At 48.6% G+C, this 19,364-nt stretch overlaps 1 protein-coding gene and 1 long non-coding RNA gene across 2 annotated transcripts in view; one reads left to right on the top strand and one right to left on the bottom strand.

Annotated features, from left to right (window-relative positions):
• The window catches only part of Lana (laminin subunit alpha), a 91,317-nt gene that overhangs the window by 1,715 nt on the left and 70,238 nt on the right, over positions 1-19,364 (bottom strand). Inside the window, exons 57-65 of the mRNA XM_077690927.1 lie at positions 17,329-17,484; positions 16,649-16,755; positions 15,882-15,999; positions 13,573-13,884; positions 12,469-12,745; positions 11,581-11,858; positions 11,262-11,507; positions 2,991-3,144; positions 238-462 (exon numbers count right to left, since the gene is read on the bottom strand). Coding sequence (XP_077547053.1) covers positions 238-462; positions 2,991-3,144; positions 11,262-11,507; positions 11,581-11,858; positions 12,469-12,745; positions 13,573-13,884; positions 15,882-15,999; positions 16,649-16,755; positions 17,329-17,484 — 1,873 coding nt within the window. The remainder of the gene's footprint in view (positions 1-237; positions 463-2,990; positions 3,145-11,261; positions 11,508-11,580; positions 11,859-12,468; positions 12,746-13,572; positions 13,885-15,881; positions 16,000-16,648; positions 16,756-17,328; positions 17,485-19,364) is intronic.
• On the top strand, positions 3,754-9,437 carry LOC144159438 (uncharacterized). Its single transcript, XR_013320294.1, has 2 exons — positions 3,754-5,257; positions 9,266-9,437. It is a non-coding gene; the product is annotated as an uncharacterized LOC144159438 (long non-coding RNA).

The following is a 19,364-nucleotide window of genomic DNA, read 5'->3' as shown; positions in this document are numbered from 1 at the left end:
AACGTCAACATTAAATCAGTGTGGCTAGCCTTACGAGAATGCCAGGAACAGGCACAAACGCGATACACATTAAAATCACCTTGGCTAAAACAGACGAGCACAGCTCTGCTTTCGTTGTACAGGTGCTCCTCAAAATTTCCCATTGGCACTCGACAATAACTCAGCATGGCCGGGCGTTGGATCTGGAGCCTCGCATTCACAGGAGGAGGGCAATACACAACAGGGGGGCAGGCTTGCCTTTGATTGTGTGCCATTCACCGTCACAGAGGTTGCCTGCGGTGACCGAGACCTTGATGATGCCAGCACCGTTGTCAGTGCTGAATATGACGTTGCCGTCGACCATCTGCAGCAGCACAAAGTCCTTCTGGTCGTTGCTGTGCACCGCAAACAGAATGCCGGATGTGCGTCGCGGCTTTATGTCCATCTCCACCGTCATCTCCTTGCCCACGTTGTAGCTGTCGTCTGCACAGAACGGTCGCCGAACACTCGTCAAGCTTGGCCAACACAATTCCGACAGGCTACAAAGGCTCCTCAGCCCAGCTCACTAAGTCTTTAAGGGTGCACCTTTCGCAATCCTCTTCCATTTCTGACCAAGACCACTTCCCCTTTTTCACCCCCTTTTGCCCAATGACAACTGCACGATTGTGCCGCATGACAAATCACCAGCATGGTACGCACAACATCTCTTTACTTGTCAATCTCAAATGCAGTTACAGTCAAATCCCGTTACAACGAAACTGACGGGACATGCAAAAAATTTCGTTGAAGCAAAAATTCGTTGAGGCGAAATCTGCCCTAACACGCCACGGAAAGGCCAGAAAAATAGCCCCGTATATGTCCGCATCATTGGCAGCATAATACAACATTTAGAAAAAGGAGTGACACGCAATGTCTTGTTTATTCAGATAACAAACATACCAATGGTTATGTTTTTTACCTGCACGCAAATATGAGGGGGGGGTGAAGAAATGCAGGCACAAAACGTATCGCTGTACAACTAGGTGTGTCCACCGAGCTGATTACTTGCAGATAGCTGCTAGGCCGTCGGAAGCTTTCCTCTCGCTTGTGGCAGGAGCAGTGCCGTTATTTTATCCTCTCACAGGGCACGGCAGCTCCTGACCTTGGCAGGCAAGATACGCGCGCTTGCATTTAACGCAACCGCGCACTCGCGACTAAGGTAGGATGACTTGGCTTCAAGACAAAACACGCAAACATGATTTTTGCTCTTGGCTATGAAAAATGGTAGAAGGAAAACCGCAAGGACAGCTGCTCACAATGCATACATGACGGCGCCACGCCAGCTGCGGAGCACATTCGCGCGATTTCAACTGGATACGGATTGGCTGTTGCTCCGGCTGGACGAACCGGGCCTGCACCTCGTGTAAAGACGGCCAGCCGCATCGTTATCACCAGCAAGCAATGGCGTTTGCCTATGAGTTTGTTTTGTTTTGGGCATAGAGTTTCTTACAGTATACACTAGAGAGGAATGTGGCGCTAGCGTCTATGCGGCTCCCATCAAGGTCGTCTGTGTCGTCATGGACAGCCATTATACATCGCGTTTGCCTTAGTTTCATCATTGGCTTGGATTGAAACGTTTTAGTGACCACAAATTTAAACAAAGTGCCACAAAAACGAGAAGAATAGTGTTCAATTAGGTAAGTGGAAAATAAAAACAGACTGTTTAAAAACTAAGAAAAAAAGAAGTAAAGCGTATTTTTGCCGGAACGGTTGTGCCTGCTATTCCGCAGGCCAATTAGTTACGAACAATGTTATTATTTGGGAGGTAACTCATTAGAGACTGTGATTTTATTAATTTTACCATTATTTCAAAAAAATAATTTGTTTGAAGAGTTTCGAAAGTTTTTTGAGCGTGCCTATGAAAACGTTGCCTTCGTGCTGAACCGGTGCACCGCGACCGCCAGCTAGTTTAACAAGAAAAATGAAAACATGGCGTTAAACAGTCATGGACGATGACAAGATAGGACGCATACAAGCGCCCGTATCTGTCGTATCTTGTTTTCGTCGAAGTACGTTTTGTTTCTTCGTTTCGTCGGCTGCAAATTTTGCAGTGGCATATTGCCCGCTCAGTCATACATCCTTCAACTGCGGCATGAGCAACGTCAGGTGTGATCACGCATTGCCTGCTGTTTCTCTGAACACGGCTACCACAAAAACGGGAGGATTTCGGCTTCCTTGTAGCTCGTAAACGTGTGAATGCATAGTGAAGAAAGCAAATCCCAAAAACCGCTTAAGAATCCAGTTGTCATGCCAAGCCCAAGCCAAAAAGGATGTATTCCCATGAACTCCCATGACGACATGGCTTACGAGGCGCAGTTTCCTCTCTAGTATACTTACTAAGAAACTCTATGGTTTTGGGTGGTGGTGTGCGTGCGGCGCACGTTTTCGGTGAAACTATCGTCCTGAACGTATAGAAAGTTACAGATAGCTGGCATTATGCTTATTTTATTGTAAAACAAATGTTCAAACCCAGCCCCAATGGGCGTAAATTTCGTTGAAGCGAAAGCAAGCCAGACAAATGGTTCGTTGTGGCGAGGACTTAGTTACATTGACTTCTATGGCTAACTGACAGGGAATTGGAAATATTTCTTTGAAGCGGAGTACGTTGTAGCGGAATTAGACTGTATACAACTTCATGGCTGCACATGTGAGAAGTGGTTGCTAGACGACGCATGAAGCATTCTGCAATCAGTCAAGAACTTGGTTCTTGGTGAATCGCCCCTGATTCAATTTCCTGAGCACATGTGACACATGGCATTTTATCAGTGTGATTCCAAGCGCTGGTGCTTAGAGGATGGCCTGGTGCAAAAGGGCAAAGCAAATGCAATGCTTAATAAATGATATCAAGGAACGTAAAGCATGTGCAGTAAACCCTGAAGGATGACAATTTAAACCGTGGTGCCACCGTGTCACATAAGCGTGCCCAGCAGTGCGACATGCAGTAGACACGCTGAGTGCCCAGACCTACTTACAGAGGATGAGGTAGCTCTGGTTGGTGCCAAAGAAAGTGCCGCTCTCCACTTTCTGTGAGCAGCCTGTGACTCCAACGCTGACCCTTGGTCGCACCATCTGCCGGTCCTGCACCTCCAGCTTGCGGATGCATCCCGGGAAGGAACTGGTCACTCCCTGCCAAGCCAAGCCAAGCACACTCCGTCAGAAATCATGCCACTGGCGACTCAAAAGTGATAAACTTGCACAGATGCAAAACCAGTCTAGGAACTGGAATCGAATTACTAAAGCTAGCTAGAGATAAAAATCTGTTGGAACAGCCTGTCCTTAATTATTAACAATTTTATACCTGCTGTGCCACAACAATTGTTTTTCCTAGCACAGTAATGAACCAAAGAAGACGTCCGTGTAAATCAAAGTGAAATTCATGCATGTGGTAGAATTCTGTACACTAACTCAAAAGAATGTAACAAATAACTGCATTTCAGACTTGCTCATGACAGAAATGGAACAAACGTGTGATGGCGTGCACGCCTGTCTAATGCCAATGGGGCTCATACAGTCACATATCTTTCTAAAACCCCGATTCACCCAGCAAAAACGGTTAGAACTCTGGAAAATGGACATGGATGGGGCATGGATGGACCAATACTTCAGTTGTTTAATAAGAACCAAATTGGGTGCTTCTTTGTTTTGTCTTCCTTCCAACTCAAATATAGTAGCATTGTGCAGCTAGTACCTAAACATCTAACATTGCCAAAGGGACTGGCTCAACTATCTAAGATCATGCCCCTAGTGAAAATCTTTCAGCTGGTCTTAACTGGGATCAACTGGTCCCAGTGGGGAATTAACTGGTCCCAGTTGGGAATTAACTGGTCCCAGTGGGGAACTAACTGGTCCCAGTTGGGATGCAATTGGTCCCAGTTGGTAGGCGACTGGTCCCAGTAGGGTAGGTGAAAAGGGGCAACTGGTCCCAGTTGGGAGGCGACTGGTCCTAGTTGGGCAGTTGAAATGGGACAACTGGTCCCAGTTGGGAGGCATGGTCCCAACTGGGAATCTGAAAGGGGCCAACTTGTCCCAGTTGGGCTTAAGCTGGTCTCATGTGGTAGGCATGCTTATCGAATGTAGAATCAATGTATAATGTTACAGATCATTGTTTCCTCTGAATTTGCGCAAGCTTTTACAAAGCAGCTTTTAACCCGAGGTACCCTTATTTAACAAAATCAGACGTCGTAAAATTGCCGTTCTCGCGCACCGGCGGGTGGCCCAAACTCTCACCGTTTCCTGCCGTTGCATATTGTTTTCTCCTCCCTCGGCTTTGTAAATTATCATCCCTCTTAACTTCTCCTCCTGTGTCCTCATCCATTTATACTTTTCTTCCAGCACAACTCCGCAATACCCAGTCGACGCGTATGATGTAGGGGCGCGCTGGCGATCGAGACGGCCGTCGTAGGGCCGCGAGAGGGACGGTCGCGACGGCGAAGGACGGTCTCGCGAGCACGGTAGCCGAGATGCGCGCTGCAGGGAATTAGAGTTTCGGATAGGGGGGAGATTTCACGACGCTTGCGACGCGCCAGAAAATTTTTTTTCTTGATGTGCGGGAAAACAAATTAGACAAGAGCGCTTTTACCGGGCATACAAGCAAATACAAGCATAATCGCGAGGAACGCCAGCTGGAAGCAGGTAGCAGACAAAAGTGCAGATGTCGCGGCCACAATTGCCGTGGCAGAAAAACCCCGTCATTAAGACTGCCTTCAACGTGTGATTTTTATGAACTCCGTTTATGAGCATGGAGGAAAAGCTTTTCTTTCCGTCATGTTTATGAGCCACAGTAGCGTCCATTTTGATACGCCACTACGATGTTAAGTTAGCCGTTTTAGAGGCGTTCAATCATCGTGTATCCAAGTAACAAACTGGTGTACAATTTATATTTTAAACAAACCTAAAAAATATTGCATTCTGTAATTTTTGACATTTTGTTGGGCTAATTAAATGTTAAATGACATATTTATTCAAAATTTTAGTCGTGCGGTTTCTGTAGTTTCGTACAAAGGCAAATGGCGCCGTACAGGTAAAACGTGATCGCAGTAATCATGGTAACGCTACTGTTCTCTGATAGCCTACGTTTAAATATTTCGTGGGAGCACTATAGATTATATGCATAAGCTCTATAACAAGCAAGTTGTGCTTGAGGTCTCAAGGATTTTTCCCCAGCAAGGTGCAGCTATCGCAAGTTGAATAAGACTGAGGGACAAAGGATTTTGCCTCGGCTGGACTCTTGACATTGCAGGTACAGGTCCGCGCAGAAGTAAACGGAGCACGGGAGCGGTGGCCGAACTGCATCGCTGCGCCGCGTATGGGCGCCGACGGGAACCATGAAGCGCCGGTCAAAGAGTGTGTTCGCACTGCCCCCGCCGCCCTATCTGATATGTTTAATCGCCGCTCTGCTGGCGTGTCATGCTCGGCGAGACTGTCTTCAAAAGGCAGCGCTGGGCTATAGAGGGGCGCTGGTTGCATTGCCGCTCGCAAGCATCAGCGGCGACTGAATCCGCTGCTCACGAGCTGGACGAAGCTGCGCGCGCCCGGAAACGTTTGTTGTTGCGCGCTGTAAAGGGTGGCATAAAATTGTAGGCCGCTGCGGTTTGGCACAGCGTGTCATTGCGATGTAATTAATAGTAAGCCGGCAACAAAATTGCCCTGGACAAAATAGAGAGCACATTCACAGGCATTTTCGTTGTTCGGAAAAAAAAATCTCTCATCCGACACTGTTTTTTAAATTTTGAGTTCGTCCCAAGTTATTGCTGCCGCTCAGTCCAGGTCTGTTCTGAAGAAAGAGGAAAACAATCACTGCCTGCTATTATAGCGGGCCTCATAGGGCGCATATTTTGTTTTCGCATTAAAACCGAAGTTGTTATTTTTAACGAGCACCATATATCAGTTCAGACAGTGTTGTCAGATTTAAATTAAACTCCGCATTGAATTGAAAGATGGCTTTACCGCATGACCCCAATGTCTTGCAAAAAAAGCACCGCCAGGGCCCTAAATGACCGAAGACGAGTACAGCGAAACCTCGATATATCGAACAGCGTGGTGCCCGCGAAATAGTTCGATATAACCAGAATTCGATATATATAATCACGAAGAAAACGCGTCATAAACTGGTACAAATCAATAAATGAACGAATTGTGCAGTAAATACTACCTTGGTGCTTCAAAGTATTTATTCTTTTGGCTTAAAGTACCGCAGCAGGGTAGCTGGCGTGTTATACACGACTTCCTCAACGTAGTCCAAACGTTCCACAAGCAACATGCCGGTGCCTTTTATAGCGCTGCAGTAGCGGTGCGGTAGGGCCACAACCGCTGAAGCCTCGGTCGAAGTCGGGAGCGGTGCACTATCAGCGCTTGCGGGTACAACCTCGGCAGCGCCTTCGTTTGTGCGCTCAGTAGTAACCTCTGCTAGGATCTCCACACCCGTCAACTCTGCCGTCGTACCGGTGCTGTCGTCACCGCCAACTAAGTCATCAATGCACATGCTTCGTGGCTCAGCCCCAACAAAGCGCTCCAGCTGGTCCAGGTTTCTTCAAGTTCGCATTCTTCTTTTGCACCGTCTAATTCAGCTTCGGTGCTACCGATGCGAAGCAGTCGGGAATGCCCATCGCGCCACCGCTATCCTCGATGGTACTGCGGGATAGCCCGCCGCCTGTCAACAGAGCGCGAGCAGCCTGGCAGTCTGGGGTGGCGGAGTTCGATATATTCATTTCATGTCCGTCCCAGTTCGAAATAAAAAATTAAAAATGCATGTGATTTCCCGCGGGATATACAGTTAAACCTCGTTATAACGAAATTGAAGGGGTGCCGCGATTTGCTCGTTATAGCCAATATTTCGTTATAGCCATAGCCGACATTTACTGCAAATATTATGCATTGTAGTTACCTAAAACCATCCTAAAACAAAAAGCGGGCGAAATAGCATCTCGCCGCACGGCGGTAGTCAGTAAAATAAACACATTCCCGAGGTAAAAAGGAAAAGTCACGAACCTACTTTATTGCAGTTCAAAACTCGTATTTCAAACAGACTTGGCTACGAAGAAGTCCGTAATTGGACGTTGATGTACCCTCCTGATGCGAGCGATGGCTCGCTCAGCTGCGGCCGCTATGTTCACGCCATCTTCGCCGCCCTCGTGCGGGCCGAAGTAGCGGCGCAGCACGTCCACCGCATCTAGTGCCTCCGACGCCGTCCTTAGTGCTTCCTTTCACGCCACGTGCAACAGCGCTGACGATGGACTCTCGGTTGCTCCCGATGGTGGACAGCGTACTCGTCCACACGTCAGTCTCTTGCCACCTTACCACGGAGTGCACCTTACCTTCCTTCGCGCCCGATGCGACGGCTTTTATCATAGCCGTCTTCTGTTCAAGCGTGATAGTCTTTCGCTTTCGCTTCCCGCCTGTTGCACTCGCGTTGTTGTAATCACGCGGGCAGTACGACGATAAAGACTGCCAAAACCCACGCACCCTCAACTACGCAGCGATGTCGGCGATACGAACAGGGGAGGAGGGGGGACAGGAAGGCGACGCAACCGCGCGCGCCGTGTGCATTGGGGCTCTTCTCGTACTCACCGCAGATAGTCCGCGGGTAGTCCGAGGATTCCCCGAAGCCATAGGGATACATGGGAAAATCGAACGTCGGACTGTTTCTCGGGGAGCCCGCGGTGAGTCCGAGACTGTAGATCGAAGGGCCCCATTGTCTGCAAGCCGTGAGCAGCGAGAGGAGGGTGGGAATGGCTTCGCGGGCGCAGCGTCCGCACGGCGCGCCATCCAGCTTCGCGCGCGTGGCGGGAGTTTTGAACTGCTAATACAGTTGCCGCGTCGCGCACTGTCTCAAATCCGCGTTGCGCACTGTTGTAAAATTAGCTCAAAATTTGATTTCTCGACGAAATTTGTCCGTTGTATCCCGTAACGGGCAAATTTTACCTCGTTAAAACGAGGTTTTAAATACATTGGCTTCTATGGGGACTTTCAAGGGGAATTACGATTTGCTCGTTATATCCATTATTTCGTTATAGCCCGTCTCGTTATAACGAGGTTTAACTGTAGAAAATGTTCGATATAGGCAATAATTCGATTTACCCGTGTTCGATATATCGAGGTTTGACTGTATAGTCGTCATGACCGATGATGACCATACTCGTCATCGGTTAATTTTGGTACAAAATCTGATGACGGCTATCCTCGTCAACAGGAGCGAAAGGATTAATGCGACAACAAAATATGCGCCCTATGAGGCCCGCTGTAATAGCAGGCAGTGATTGTACCTATGCTTTACGGCGTTCTCTATCACAGAATTTCCACCACATGGACATCTTTTCCCCCTTTCTTCAGAACATACCTGGACTCAGCGGCAGCAATAACTTGGGACAAACTCAAAATTTAAAAAACAATGTCGGAGGCGAGATTTTTTTCCGAACAACGAAAATGACTGGGAATGTGCTCTCTATATTGTACAGGGCAATTTTTTTGCCGGCTTACAATAAGTTACATCGCAATGACATGCTGTGCCAAACCGCAGTGGCCTACAATTTTATTGCCGCCCTTTACAGCGCGCAACAACGAACGTTCCCGGGCGCGCGCAGCTTCGTCCAGCTCGTGAGCAGCGGATTCAGTCACCGCTGATGCTCGCGAGCGGCAGTGCAACCAGCGCCCCTGTATAGCCCAGCGCTGCCTTTTGAAGACCGCCTCGCCGAGCATGACACGCCAGCAGAGCGGCGAATAAACATATCAGATAGGGCGGCGGGGGCAAGTGCGAACACACTCTTTGACCGGCGCTCCATGGTTCCCGTCGGCGCCCATACACGGCGCAGCGATGCAGTTCGGCCACCGCTCCCGTGCTCCGTTTACTTCTGCGCGGACCTGTACGTGTCTCTGTTTTTTCTTTTTTTGTGTGCGTGACTATCATGAACTGGTCATTTAAGTGGTGCTTGAACTTTAGTTCTACAAATATACTGTGCTCAACAAACGTGTTTTCTACGCGCTTTCGTTCTTAATTGCACCGGCGACCGCTCATGAAGGAAGTTGACTTAAATTTTACTTTATTTTGATTTTATTTTCACAAACCACACGTCCTAGGTATGTTTTTTTGACGCTGTGTCTAAAGGTACGTCGAACGTACGCCGATCCTAGAATCTAACGATATGTCGGACGTACGCCGATCCTAGAATCTAACGATACGTCGGACGTACGCTGACCCATAAAATCTGGTTGTCGTGCTGCATATCTAAATTGCCATATTACACATTTTCAGAGACCGGAGCCTAGGGGGCGGATGCTGAGAACAAGTGCAAGCCATTCTTCCACCTCACCCTCGCCTGCTGATACGGGGACACCATCGAAGCAGAGTGAAAAAATCGTTGTGAGCCAAGCAAGCAATGAGGAGGAACTATATTGATGCAGTTTTAATAAATGACACCAAAGAAGCTCTGCTGCCTTGTGCTATTTGTTGGTGCTACCTGCTTGCGCAGTCAAGTGCAGTTGGGAGAAACGTCCCGCTGCAGATGATTGTGGAACGGGGAGTGCCAGAGATCAGCTGCAAGTGGAGTAGGTGAGAATGGCCGCAACTGGTCCCAGTTGGGACCAGTTGCGGCCATTCCCAGCTATTCCACTTGCAGCTGGTCCCAACTGGGACCAGTTTCAACTGGTCCCAACTGGAATTTATTGCAACTGGGACCAGCTGTAACTGGTCCCAACTGAGATTCCCAGCTGGTCCCAGTTGGGACCAGTTGCAACTGGTTCCAACTGGGAATTGTTCCATAACCCAGTTTAACTGGGACCAGTTGGGACCAGTTGGATTCCCAGTTGAACATTTTCACTAGGGGCAGCCATTACCTTGCCATGACAACTATCAAAACTGCATCCATGAAATGTGAGGAACAGAGAGCTGGCAACAAATCCAAGTGCAACTCCTAGTTTTGCATACTGGGCCCAACTGAAACTCTATTTCTAATCATAAAAATCAAGTAAAAAAAATTGAGCAACACCCATAATACACTGTGTTTTGTGGCCATGCCACTTAGTCTTAAAACATATTTTCTTTATTGAATGGCCTGGTTCCTGTATGTGTGGGGATTGCAATGTTTCCCACGCCAACACTTCTGTGCATCTTACCCTTTCTGCTTGGTTATGCATGCTTATGTGGTTGTACGTGCATACGTATGTTGGGTGCCGATGACCATGCGTGGGGACCACGAATATGAATGCCCACACCTGTTAGAAATCGGACATACACTTGCCTCTCCCTCCCCTCTGTTCTATCACCCTGCTCTCCAATCAGATTACATGAAGCTTGATGTCAAAGCCTTGAAGCAACGGCACACAGACTTCTATGTAGAAACGGAGCAGTATCCGGAAATATTTCCTGTGGCCAGAAGGGTAGAAAGCAGTAAGGTGTTTGAGGTGCAAGAAAACTCCTTACATAGGAACCTCTGCGATGGTCAATCCTCACAGTTTTCTTTTTGTTTGTTTTTACATAGGGAAGCAGGTACTGAAAAATTGTGTGACTACGCACAATTCAAACGAACTATTCAAACGAACGACCATTCAAACAAACTTCCAGTGCGTCATTATACAGGCCTTGCAGCCTTGCTTACCGTCACTCCTCCCAGATGGCACTACCATATTCAGCCGTGAACTGTTGTCCGCTGGTTGTTTGTTTTATGACTGTATCTGCACCTGTCCTGTTTTTGTTATGGTAGAAAGAAATCGTTTCGTGAAACATGGGGTATGCTTGACAAACAGGGTCCCGCAAGACAACGTCGCTTATGCCAATCGGTCAGTGTCGTGTAAAACAACTCCAAAGCGGCGGACTGCTGTGCAGCAAAACAAGCATAATGCGCCCAGTACCAACAGCAGTGCACATCGGTACTTCTACGTTTACGCGTATTTTTGTAACTTCCACTGTTTACCCCACCATTCTTACTGCTGTCAGATGAATATGCATTATTAGCACAAATAGCTCGCTCGACAAGCTTATAAGCCGTGCCTAATTTGCGCTTGGTTTCGCCAGCCTCAGCCAAACGCACAGCTGGGTACATATGACATCATAGGTTCTGTTCCGCGACACGAGCTTGTAAGTCGCACGGCCATTCCCTTTTTCCTAGTTATATAGCTTATTTGAGTGAAGTTTGCATCAAAAGTGGTGTCAGTATGATTTTAACGAGGCAATCTTTTGAACGAACCAAACCTGCGTTTTGTGTGCATGGCGGGCCCTGTAACGAAGAATGCACTGGGGGTCCCCTGCTCACCCGGAGGTTGTTCTTGACGAGGGCCGAGACGTTGCGGGGCAGGCCGCCCAGGTAGATGGGGCTCTTGGCGTTGATGGAGCTGGTGGAACCCTGGGAGCTGCCCTGGGCAGCCGTCGTGTTGTCCACGTACAGCACGCCCATCTGGCCCCGCCGGCTGAACTCGAGCGAGTGCCACTCGCCCAGGTTGTACACCTCGCTGGTTGTCAGCAGGCCCGGCCCCGTGCCGCAGTTGAACATCACGTTCACCTGCGAGCTCAGCAATGAGCCCCTGCAGTCGACTGCGGCGGCTGAGAGGGAGGAGGGGGGAGGTGGCACTCACCCGGCCCTGCTTCATGAAGATGGCGATGAAGTCGACCTTGTTGGCGTTGGTGATGTAGAAGAGGATGCCGTCCTCGTGGCGGGTGCGGAACTCCAGGGAGACGGTCGAGTGCTCCATCAGGCTCTGGGCCAGGTCCTGGGAGACGCGGAACTCCAGGCGGCTCTCGGGGCTGTTGCCGAACCGCAGGCCCGACTCGGGGCTCACGTCCACGTCCCGCGCGGGCTCCAGCGGCAGAACGCAGCCGGGCAGCGGGCCGCTCCCGGGGCTTTTGCCGGAGCCTGGTTAATTGAACGGGGGGCAGGGCATCACATGTGACAGCCAGTGTCCGTGAAATGATGCACGGGTCACTCCAGCCTACTCCTCCAGCCTCCCTTTTAAACGTCCCAGGGTGAACAGACTGAGGAGGTCATAACGTGTAACCAATGTACTCCTGCAACAGGTGCAAACATGAAATACCCGCCTCCATTGCTGCATGAAACTCTCCATTCACACCGTAACTGCCACACAGAAAGATGTACTCTGGGGCAAAATGAAGCCACCTGGGCCACCAAATTGCCACTCCTTCAATTCTTACAGCCCCGTCCCTGAACCCAAGAATATTGCATGCAGCACTGTGGTTTGTATTATGTCTCTGAGCTGTTTAGTCAGGTATGTTGCTACAAAGATGTGTTCCAGAACCCTCACCCCAGCAAAGGCCACGCAGGAAGCAGATTTATACGGCAGAGGAAAAGTAACTTCACGCATGTAATCAGTGGGCATAAAAAGATGAGCCCGGGGCAAATAACTGGGCTTGCATCAACCTTGAACGTGAATGTGGGGAACCTCAGGAAAGTTTCAAGTTGGGCAGGTTGGCAGAGCAGAATAAGCCCATTGTAGAAGCCAGTGTACCGTCAAAGAAGCTCGTCGGGTCCTCGGTGGAGGCCCCATCCTCGCCACTGTCCTCGGCCGCCAGGGGACAGCTGGTGAGGCCAGCGTTGAGCCTGTTGGCAGTGGCAGCAAAATTCTGGAGGGTGCCTCGGACAGTGGCGTCCCCTATGCAGCCCACAAAGAAGGTGCGGCCATCGAGCTGGAGCTCTGGGTTGGCCCTCTCTCCGGGTGGAAGGCCTCCGAAGTAGACCGGGCTGGTGGTCAGGATGTACACACGCTCCGCCACATTCTCTTGCACCTGGGGGCCATTGAGGGAACAGAACAGGGTGCGAGGTGTTTCAAAGGGAGCGTGAACAGTTCCTACAAAAGAAAAATTGGCTTTGGCAATCCTATGCCCCCCTCCCCCCCTCCCCCCCCCCCTCCCTTTACCTATTCCCTGTGTATGAGTTTAATAAAAAAGCTTATATGAAAAACATTATTGGATTCAGCAGGGGCTTGTTGCCTACGATTCGTTGCCCCTTGCCTTGCGTCTCGCTAGTATTGCATTTCCAAGCTGTAAACTACAACAAACATGGCCTTACTTACCACCCTGAAGACGTAAACACATGCATTCTCAAATGTAGTCAACAGTAAAAGCAGTATGTAAAAAAAAAAAAGAACAAACTTGGCTTTTTTGGATCGCTAGTGTGACAGCCTTTCTTCAAGACACAGCCGAATTTTCTTTTTTTTTTTTTTCCCCCTGTGATTGTCAATGGTTAGGGCTTCAGGTGAACACCAAGAGGGTTGGTATGCAACCCCATCGTCTGATAAACTGCAGGATACATCCCAATGGAGTTTGTATCCCTTGCGCCGTTCCCTGTTGCTGTTTTTTCTACTTGCACTATTTTATTTTACATTCGTTTTTTTTTTACTTGTTGCACTTGCTGCACTGGTGCAAGCAGTGCGGCATATGTTCATCTGTTTTATTAGAACACAGCTCCAGTAGCACTCTGCACTGGTCTGGACCAGTTCAGGCAAAAAAAAAGTCTTCGGTATAGCATGCAGCCTCGAAGAACAGCCAACTCTTCTTCCTCTCAGCAACGTCCCCGGCGACAGAGAAGAGGAGGAGGAGAACAACGCCCTCACCACGACGGTATCGTCAATGTCCAGCCGGAGGCGCGTGGAGTAGCTGCTGGCGATGACGTAGTGCCAGCGGCCGTCGTCGTAGGTGCCCTCCGTCTCCACCCTGCCGCCCGGCCGTGCCTGCAGGAAGAGCCTGCCGCCACGCAGTCCGACGGCCAGGAAGGTCGAGTGGTCCTCGTTGGCGGCGTACAGGATGAGGCCATTGGGCCGCTTGGTCCGGAACTTGAAGGTCAGCTGTGCGTCCTCTGCCAGGTCCGTGAACGGCATGGCCACATAGCCTGGGGACTCCGCAGTGAAGGACACCACCCGGGCCACCTACGGGGTCGGAATACGGTGGTTGTCAGATCTCTGCCCTGCTCGTTGCTCACTTGGTCTCTGAGCTCGGTCAAAAAGAAAGTAGACTAAACGCCGTAAGCTATTTTCCCACGAAAAATAACATTAAGTGTTTAAGGCCTTAAGATACTGAATGACATTATTTGGGCGGACAGTGCTACATGTGAAAACGCAAAGGCAATAAATGTGTGAGGCATGATGGTGATAATGACAAAAAAGAGAAATGCACTCATATTTTAGAAAAATGGCTTCCAAGGTTTAAAAATGTTTTTTGTGAAAGAAAATGCTGTGAGAAATAGTGTTTTCTTAAAAAAATGGTGTGAGCCGTTTCTAAAAGTAGCTGCAGCAGCTGCCGTCACCTGCCAGTGGTAGCCAAAGCGGAAAACTTCAAAACGACGAGTAATTTAGGTGTTTTGTGTTTTGCCGCTGTTTTAGTGAACTTCGTCTTCTTCAGAACTTCGCCACCAACAGTGCACAAAAAATCGTCTTATTTCAATGCTGAGCTACATTTCGTGAATACCCTGGTGCTTAGAGTTATGTTGGTTTCATTTGGTGCTCATCGCGTTCGAGAGTGGGCAGATTTAAGGCGTTTGTGAGGGCGAATGAGTTGTGCGGAACTCCTTAAGCCAAAAATGACACTAGAGCAAATGGCATTAGATGTTTGCATGTAGCAGCGAATTAATGGCATTGAAACTTAAGGCATTACGTACTTACAGTAGCCGACTGTTTTTTTGGACTTTAAACGCACGAGCTTTTGTCTCTTGTTTTGTGAGAAATTATAGTTGGCATTATAGTTGGCATAGAGAAATTAGTCGAGTGGCATAGCACATTACCTGACTTTTTCGGCTAATTCCCCGGGTAAACGTGCTACAGACTTGCTCAGTGCATCAGCTACTCCTAAATGAAATAAGAAAAGCTGGTTCATCTTCCTTACTTGCTGCCATAAAGGCAGCTTGCATTCCCCCCTTCTGATTCCTGGCTAGTTGTTGGTCTGGTATTCCGGAATTTAAAGCACAGCTGTTGGCCAGGCACACCTGCCTAGGAGCCTCCCCTCCCTTCCACCACGTATCCTAAAGAAGGAAAACTTCCAATGTACAATGGGAAAGCTAAATTAAAAGTGGGAAGGATGAAAGGGATGGGGGGGTAGAATAATTAGGGCCATAACAGGACTGATAGGTACAACACAGAGAGAAAAAGTTAAATCCCTTCCATCTATAATGACAACGATAATTTAAATGCGAAACTTTCTTGTGTGCAAAAATCGAATCACAAAGTGCCAAAGTCAAAGCTGTTAAAGTCGGAGTCAGAGTCGGAAATTCAAAGTCACAGCATCAACGATCAAAGCACGAACTGCCTGCGAGTCCAAGTCCAAGCCCAGGCAAGAGCGAATGAATGCCTCATGAGAGAGCCCCCTTCCACCACTCATAGTCGTCGTTATACCATTGCCGTTGTTAGAGAGAGAGGATTGGAACTTTGTTTGAAGAGAGAATGTGCTAAAGGCTCGGAACAAATGCTGAGCGACCCGAATGCGATGGTGGTACAATTGGATAGACATCGGCTCTGCGCATACTGTCCCTAACAGGGCTTGCTTTACCAAGTGGCATGGGCATGCCAACGCACCCCAGATATGCCCCTCCCCCCCCCCCGCCCCCTTCCTTCGAGCAGCGGAGTGCTTCCCTGGCCAGCCCACACCCGGATACCCAGCTCAACCTGGTGGCCCGAGCAAGGACAGCCAGTCGAAGCCAAGGAATCCCGGACTAGGAACGCCTTTCACGGGGCAAGGCCCATAACATCAGCCTCCCCCGGGCAAACCCAGGTTCGAATCCAACCACAGGAAGATTTGTTCCTGTTCTATCACCAGCACCATCATCATCACCATTGTGTAAAGTTGGCTTTCCTGCAGTGCATTCTGGTTACGCCACCAGAGAGACCACGAAAGGTTCACTTGAAAAGAGAGGGTGCTCGCAAGCTGTGCTCACATCCTCGGGGCAGCCGGTGGTCACCCCCAAGGCCTCCTTGGTCTTGTGCAGGTCCACACGCCGGGTGTCCAGCTCCAGCTCCTGGATGCACCCTTCGAAGCTCGCACGGGTCACCTCCCTGAGAACACAACAGTCTTATATACAGAGCGGAACTTTTCCATGCTGCTTGTGATCTCTAATCTGAAACTCCCCTTGCCGAGCACATGCCCTCTTATACGACAACTTTTCTTGCCTACCTAGTTGCATTTGCCAATGGTTTTAATAATGGGCAGTCATATTTATTAGAAAAGCAGGAGCAAATGCCTGCTATTTTTACTCACCAACAGCTACAGCTACGCAGGAAGTTGGCTTCCCTGCAGAGCAACATATCCTTTTTGGTTTTTCGCATGGAACCTTATTCTTAGGTTGGCCTTTCTAAGCAAAGTAAAAGTTGTGGCAACAACCTGACACAGGAAATTGTGTGCTACCCAAGATAGCCATAAGGGCATGCGTGCTTAACAGCAAACCCAACTTCATGCATAGCTGCAAATCTGCAAGAAGTCAAACAACTGGCATACACAACACATTATGTGCACAAAAAAGGCATTTTGCCATCATATGTTGACATCCCTTGTAAAGTCTGATGCATCATGGGCCCTTTTGCAGGCTACAAATTGAGTAGAAGGTAAAAGGGGCATTCATGCGCAATTCCACAACTTTTACCACTAATAACTTTGAATAACCATTTTGCAGTTGCGTTGCAATTGAAATGCATAAATATAACTCACTGGTGGCCATGGAAAGTTCGGTGGCCCCCAACAAAGATTTCGTCAACGGAGCCAATGCCCGCCTCAGTTCCTCGGTAACTTGTCGTTTGCGAATCATTGCCACCAACCTATTGTGGAAAAGATGGGACACAATAACGACATCAAACGATAAGACCAGGACATAAGCACAGTAGCTGTGTTTTCGGAACATGCCAAAATAAGAAGCCGAGAAAACATGCTGGAACTACGACACTGCACTGCCCGAGACAACACGCAGAGAACTAATACTGAGCAGTTTCAAGGAAACTGCTCCTATATTATGCCACAGAATCACAATTTATGCATTGGGCACACTTCTGCATTGGCTGGCCAGGTGGCAGCAGTGGCTGCTGTTACCACAAGCTCATACTGCCCCGAGTCATCCCTTTCGCTTTGGATGCTAACACAGAGTCCCTGTCATCTGCAGCCCCCGCTAAAAATCTGTGCAGTGCAGACTTGGCTTACAGTTGGCACTGTAAGCTCCTACAAGGCTGTTTTGCTTATCACAGCTTTTATGACTCTGTAAAGGGTAAAAAAAAAAGTTTTCCAGTTCAAAACTATGAACTCAACCGGTGGATGCTCAGGTTCTAACACGCTACAAAAGAGCAGGCCCAGACTAGGATGCGCATGAAGAAGGGTCCCCTTGTGAAACAGGAGCTCACCGTGAGGTCGGCATCTCCGCGGAACTGGGCGGCCCGCAGCTGGTGCCATTTGCCGTTGTTGTAGGCCGCGTTCGACTTCACTTGCGTCAGGCCGCTTCCCAGGTCAAACTTGTACACCACGTGGCCATCACGCAACTCCAGGGCCATGAACTTGGGCTGCGAGAAAAAGCCCGTTCGATTGCTACATGCCCGTCAAGGTTCCTTTATCTTTTTTTTTTACCCGGCTCAGAAGCTGTCGATAAATTTAGATGATGAACTGATTCCCGCTGGTGCAGCGAGTTCTCATGCACATTAAATAAATTCAGCTCTCTCTCTGCGCTTTGCATTCGGACCACACTGAATTCTCCCCCGAGAACAAAACCTCCATTTTTATCATAAAATTCGACAAAAAATACTTTACATGTCAATTCGTACATCACGATGCATCGCTGCCACTGTCATTACCTATTCTTCACCACAGAGGGAATGGCTCTATGTTAGTAACGAGGTGAATGAGCATTTCACTCCACTTAAAGGGCTGCTGAAGAGCTTTTCAGAAAAAAAATTACTTGGGGGCATTACCAAGCTTATAGTTTTATTGATGCTGAATTCGAGAAACACATTGATTTTATACACCCAAACCATCTTTTTTCATCAAAACAAAGGACCCCTGCCCGGAGGCGTGGTCATAGCTCTGGCTTCCTTTCACAATTGGCTGGCAGTAGATGAAGTGATATTTGGAAGTGCCGGCCGTATGGGCATGCACGGCTGGTATGTGTGCGGAGCACTTCCACGTGCAGAAAACGCTTCATGCTTTCCAGCTTGCTTGATTTCTTGTTAACAACCCACGAAATCTACATACTTAGCTAAGCTGTCGTCATAGCCCACAGTGTTGATCGGGAAAACGAGCAAGACGTTTGGGAAACCCAGGGCACTGCGGTAGCCTAAATCTTCTTGTCCCCTTATAATAACGGATCAGGAACTTTGGGCACCTTCGTGTTTAATTGAGCCCGTTGCTTCGTGCATGAAAAATAGAGCACCCGACAACAAGGTCGGCACCGACTACTCGTGAAACCGCTCAGGTAGGAAATCTCTAGCATCTAGGAGTCGTTTTAGGGAATCACTAAAAACACAGCAGCATTATGGCTAAAAATTCACGTGGAGGCAACTCAAGACAATAAAGGTTAATAAAGGTCAGATTACACACACGCTAATTTGGAATTTCACCCTTAAAACTGGGAAACAACGAAGCGGCAACGCATGTCGCTGGTCATCGGTTTTTCGCTCGTCTGGCAGTGCGTGAGTAAGCAGTGGGCCAACTTAAGTGTAGGGTCAATTTTATTGACACATACCACAGTCCCCAAGCTATAAATGCCGAAAAATGCTTACAGGCATAAACTGACCAATGTATTAATTGTAAACAAATAGATTTTTACCCTATTTTGAAAGCACTTCAGTAGCCTTTTAAAGCAGTGGTTCTCAGCCATGACTCCCCCGGGGACCCCTTTCGGGCTTGCGGTAGGGATGGGGGACCCCACGATGGAGCGTATGTTGATCGGGTCCATAATGTTAAACAAGTTGTACTGGAATCTATAAGCCTTATAGACACCCATACGCTGCCTTTTGTGGGTCTGTTTTTTTTTGTCTTCTCATAGCTGGCGTGTTGTGCACAAATCAGATGTTAAAATATGTGCTACGCGGAGAAGCTAAACGTACAAGTAATGCGGCAGAGTCAGCTTTTTGTGTTGCAAGGAAATGCTGGCAAAATCGAGAAAAAAATGGCGGGGGAAAAGTTTTGAGGGAAGCTTCGCGGACCCCTGAAATGCTCTCGCGGACCCCCTGGGGTCCACGAAACCCCATTTGAGAACCACTGCTTTAAAGGAATACTGACACTAAATTTCTCGCTTTCGGTTTTTATGCTGCAAGGGATACCTAGTGGTCCAGCAATTACAAAAGTCGAATTAAAAACGGTCAGCCGCCAGCATAGAATTAATTATAACGCATTTATTCCAATCAGTTTCAAATTCGGTCGTCGCGCGCCAAACGTCCATTCAAAT

Source organism: Haemaphysalis longicornis, unplaced genomic scaffold, assembly GCF_048455015.1.
Source record: "Haemaphysalis longicornis isolate Haplotype H1 unplaced genomic scaffold, Haemaphysalis longicornis Haplotype H1 scaffold_10, whole genome shotgun sequence".
In the NCBI taxonomy this organism is placed as follows: domain Eukaryota; kingdom Metazoa; phylum Arthropoda; class Arachnida; order Ixodida; family Ixodidae; genus Haemaphysalis; species Haemaphysalis longicornis.
The sequence above is the reverse complement of the archived record's forward strand: the minus strand, read 5'-3'. Positions and strand labels throughout refer to the sequence as shown.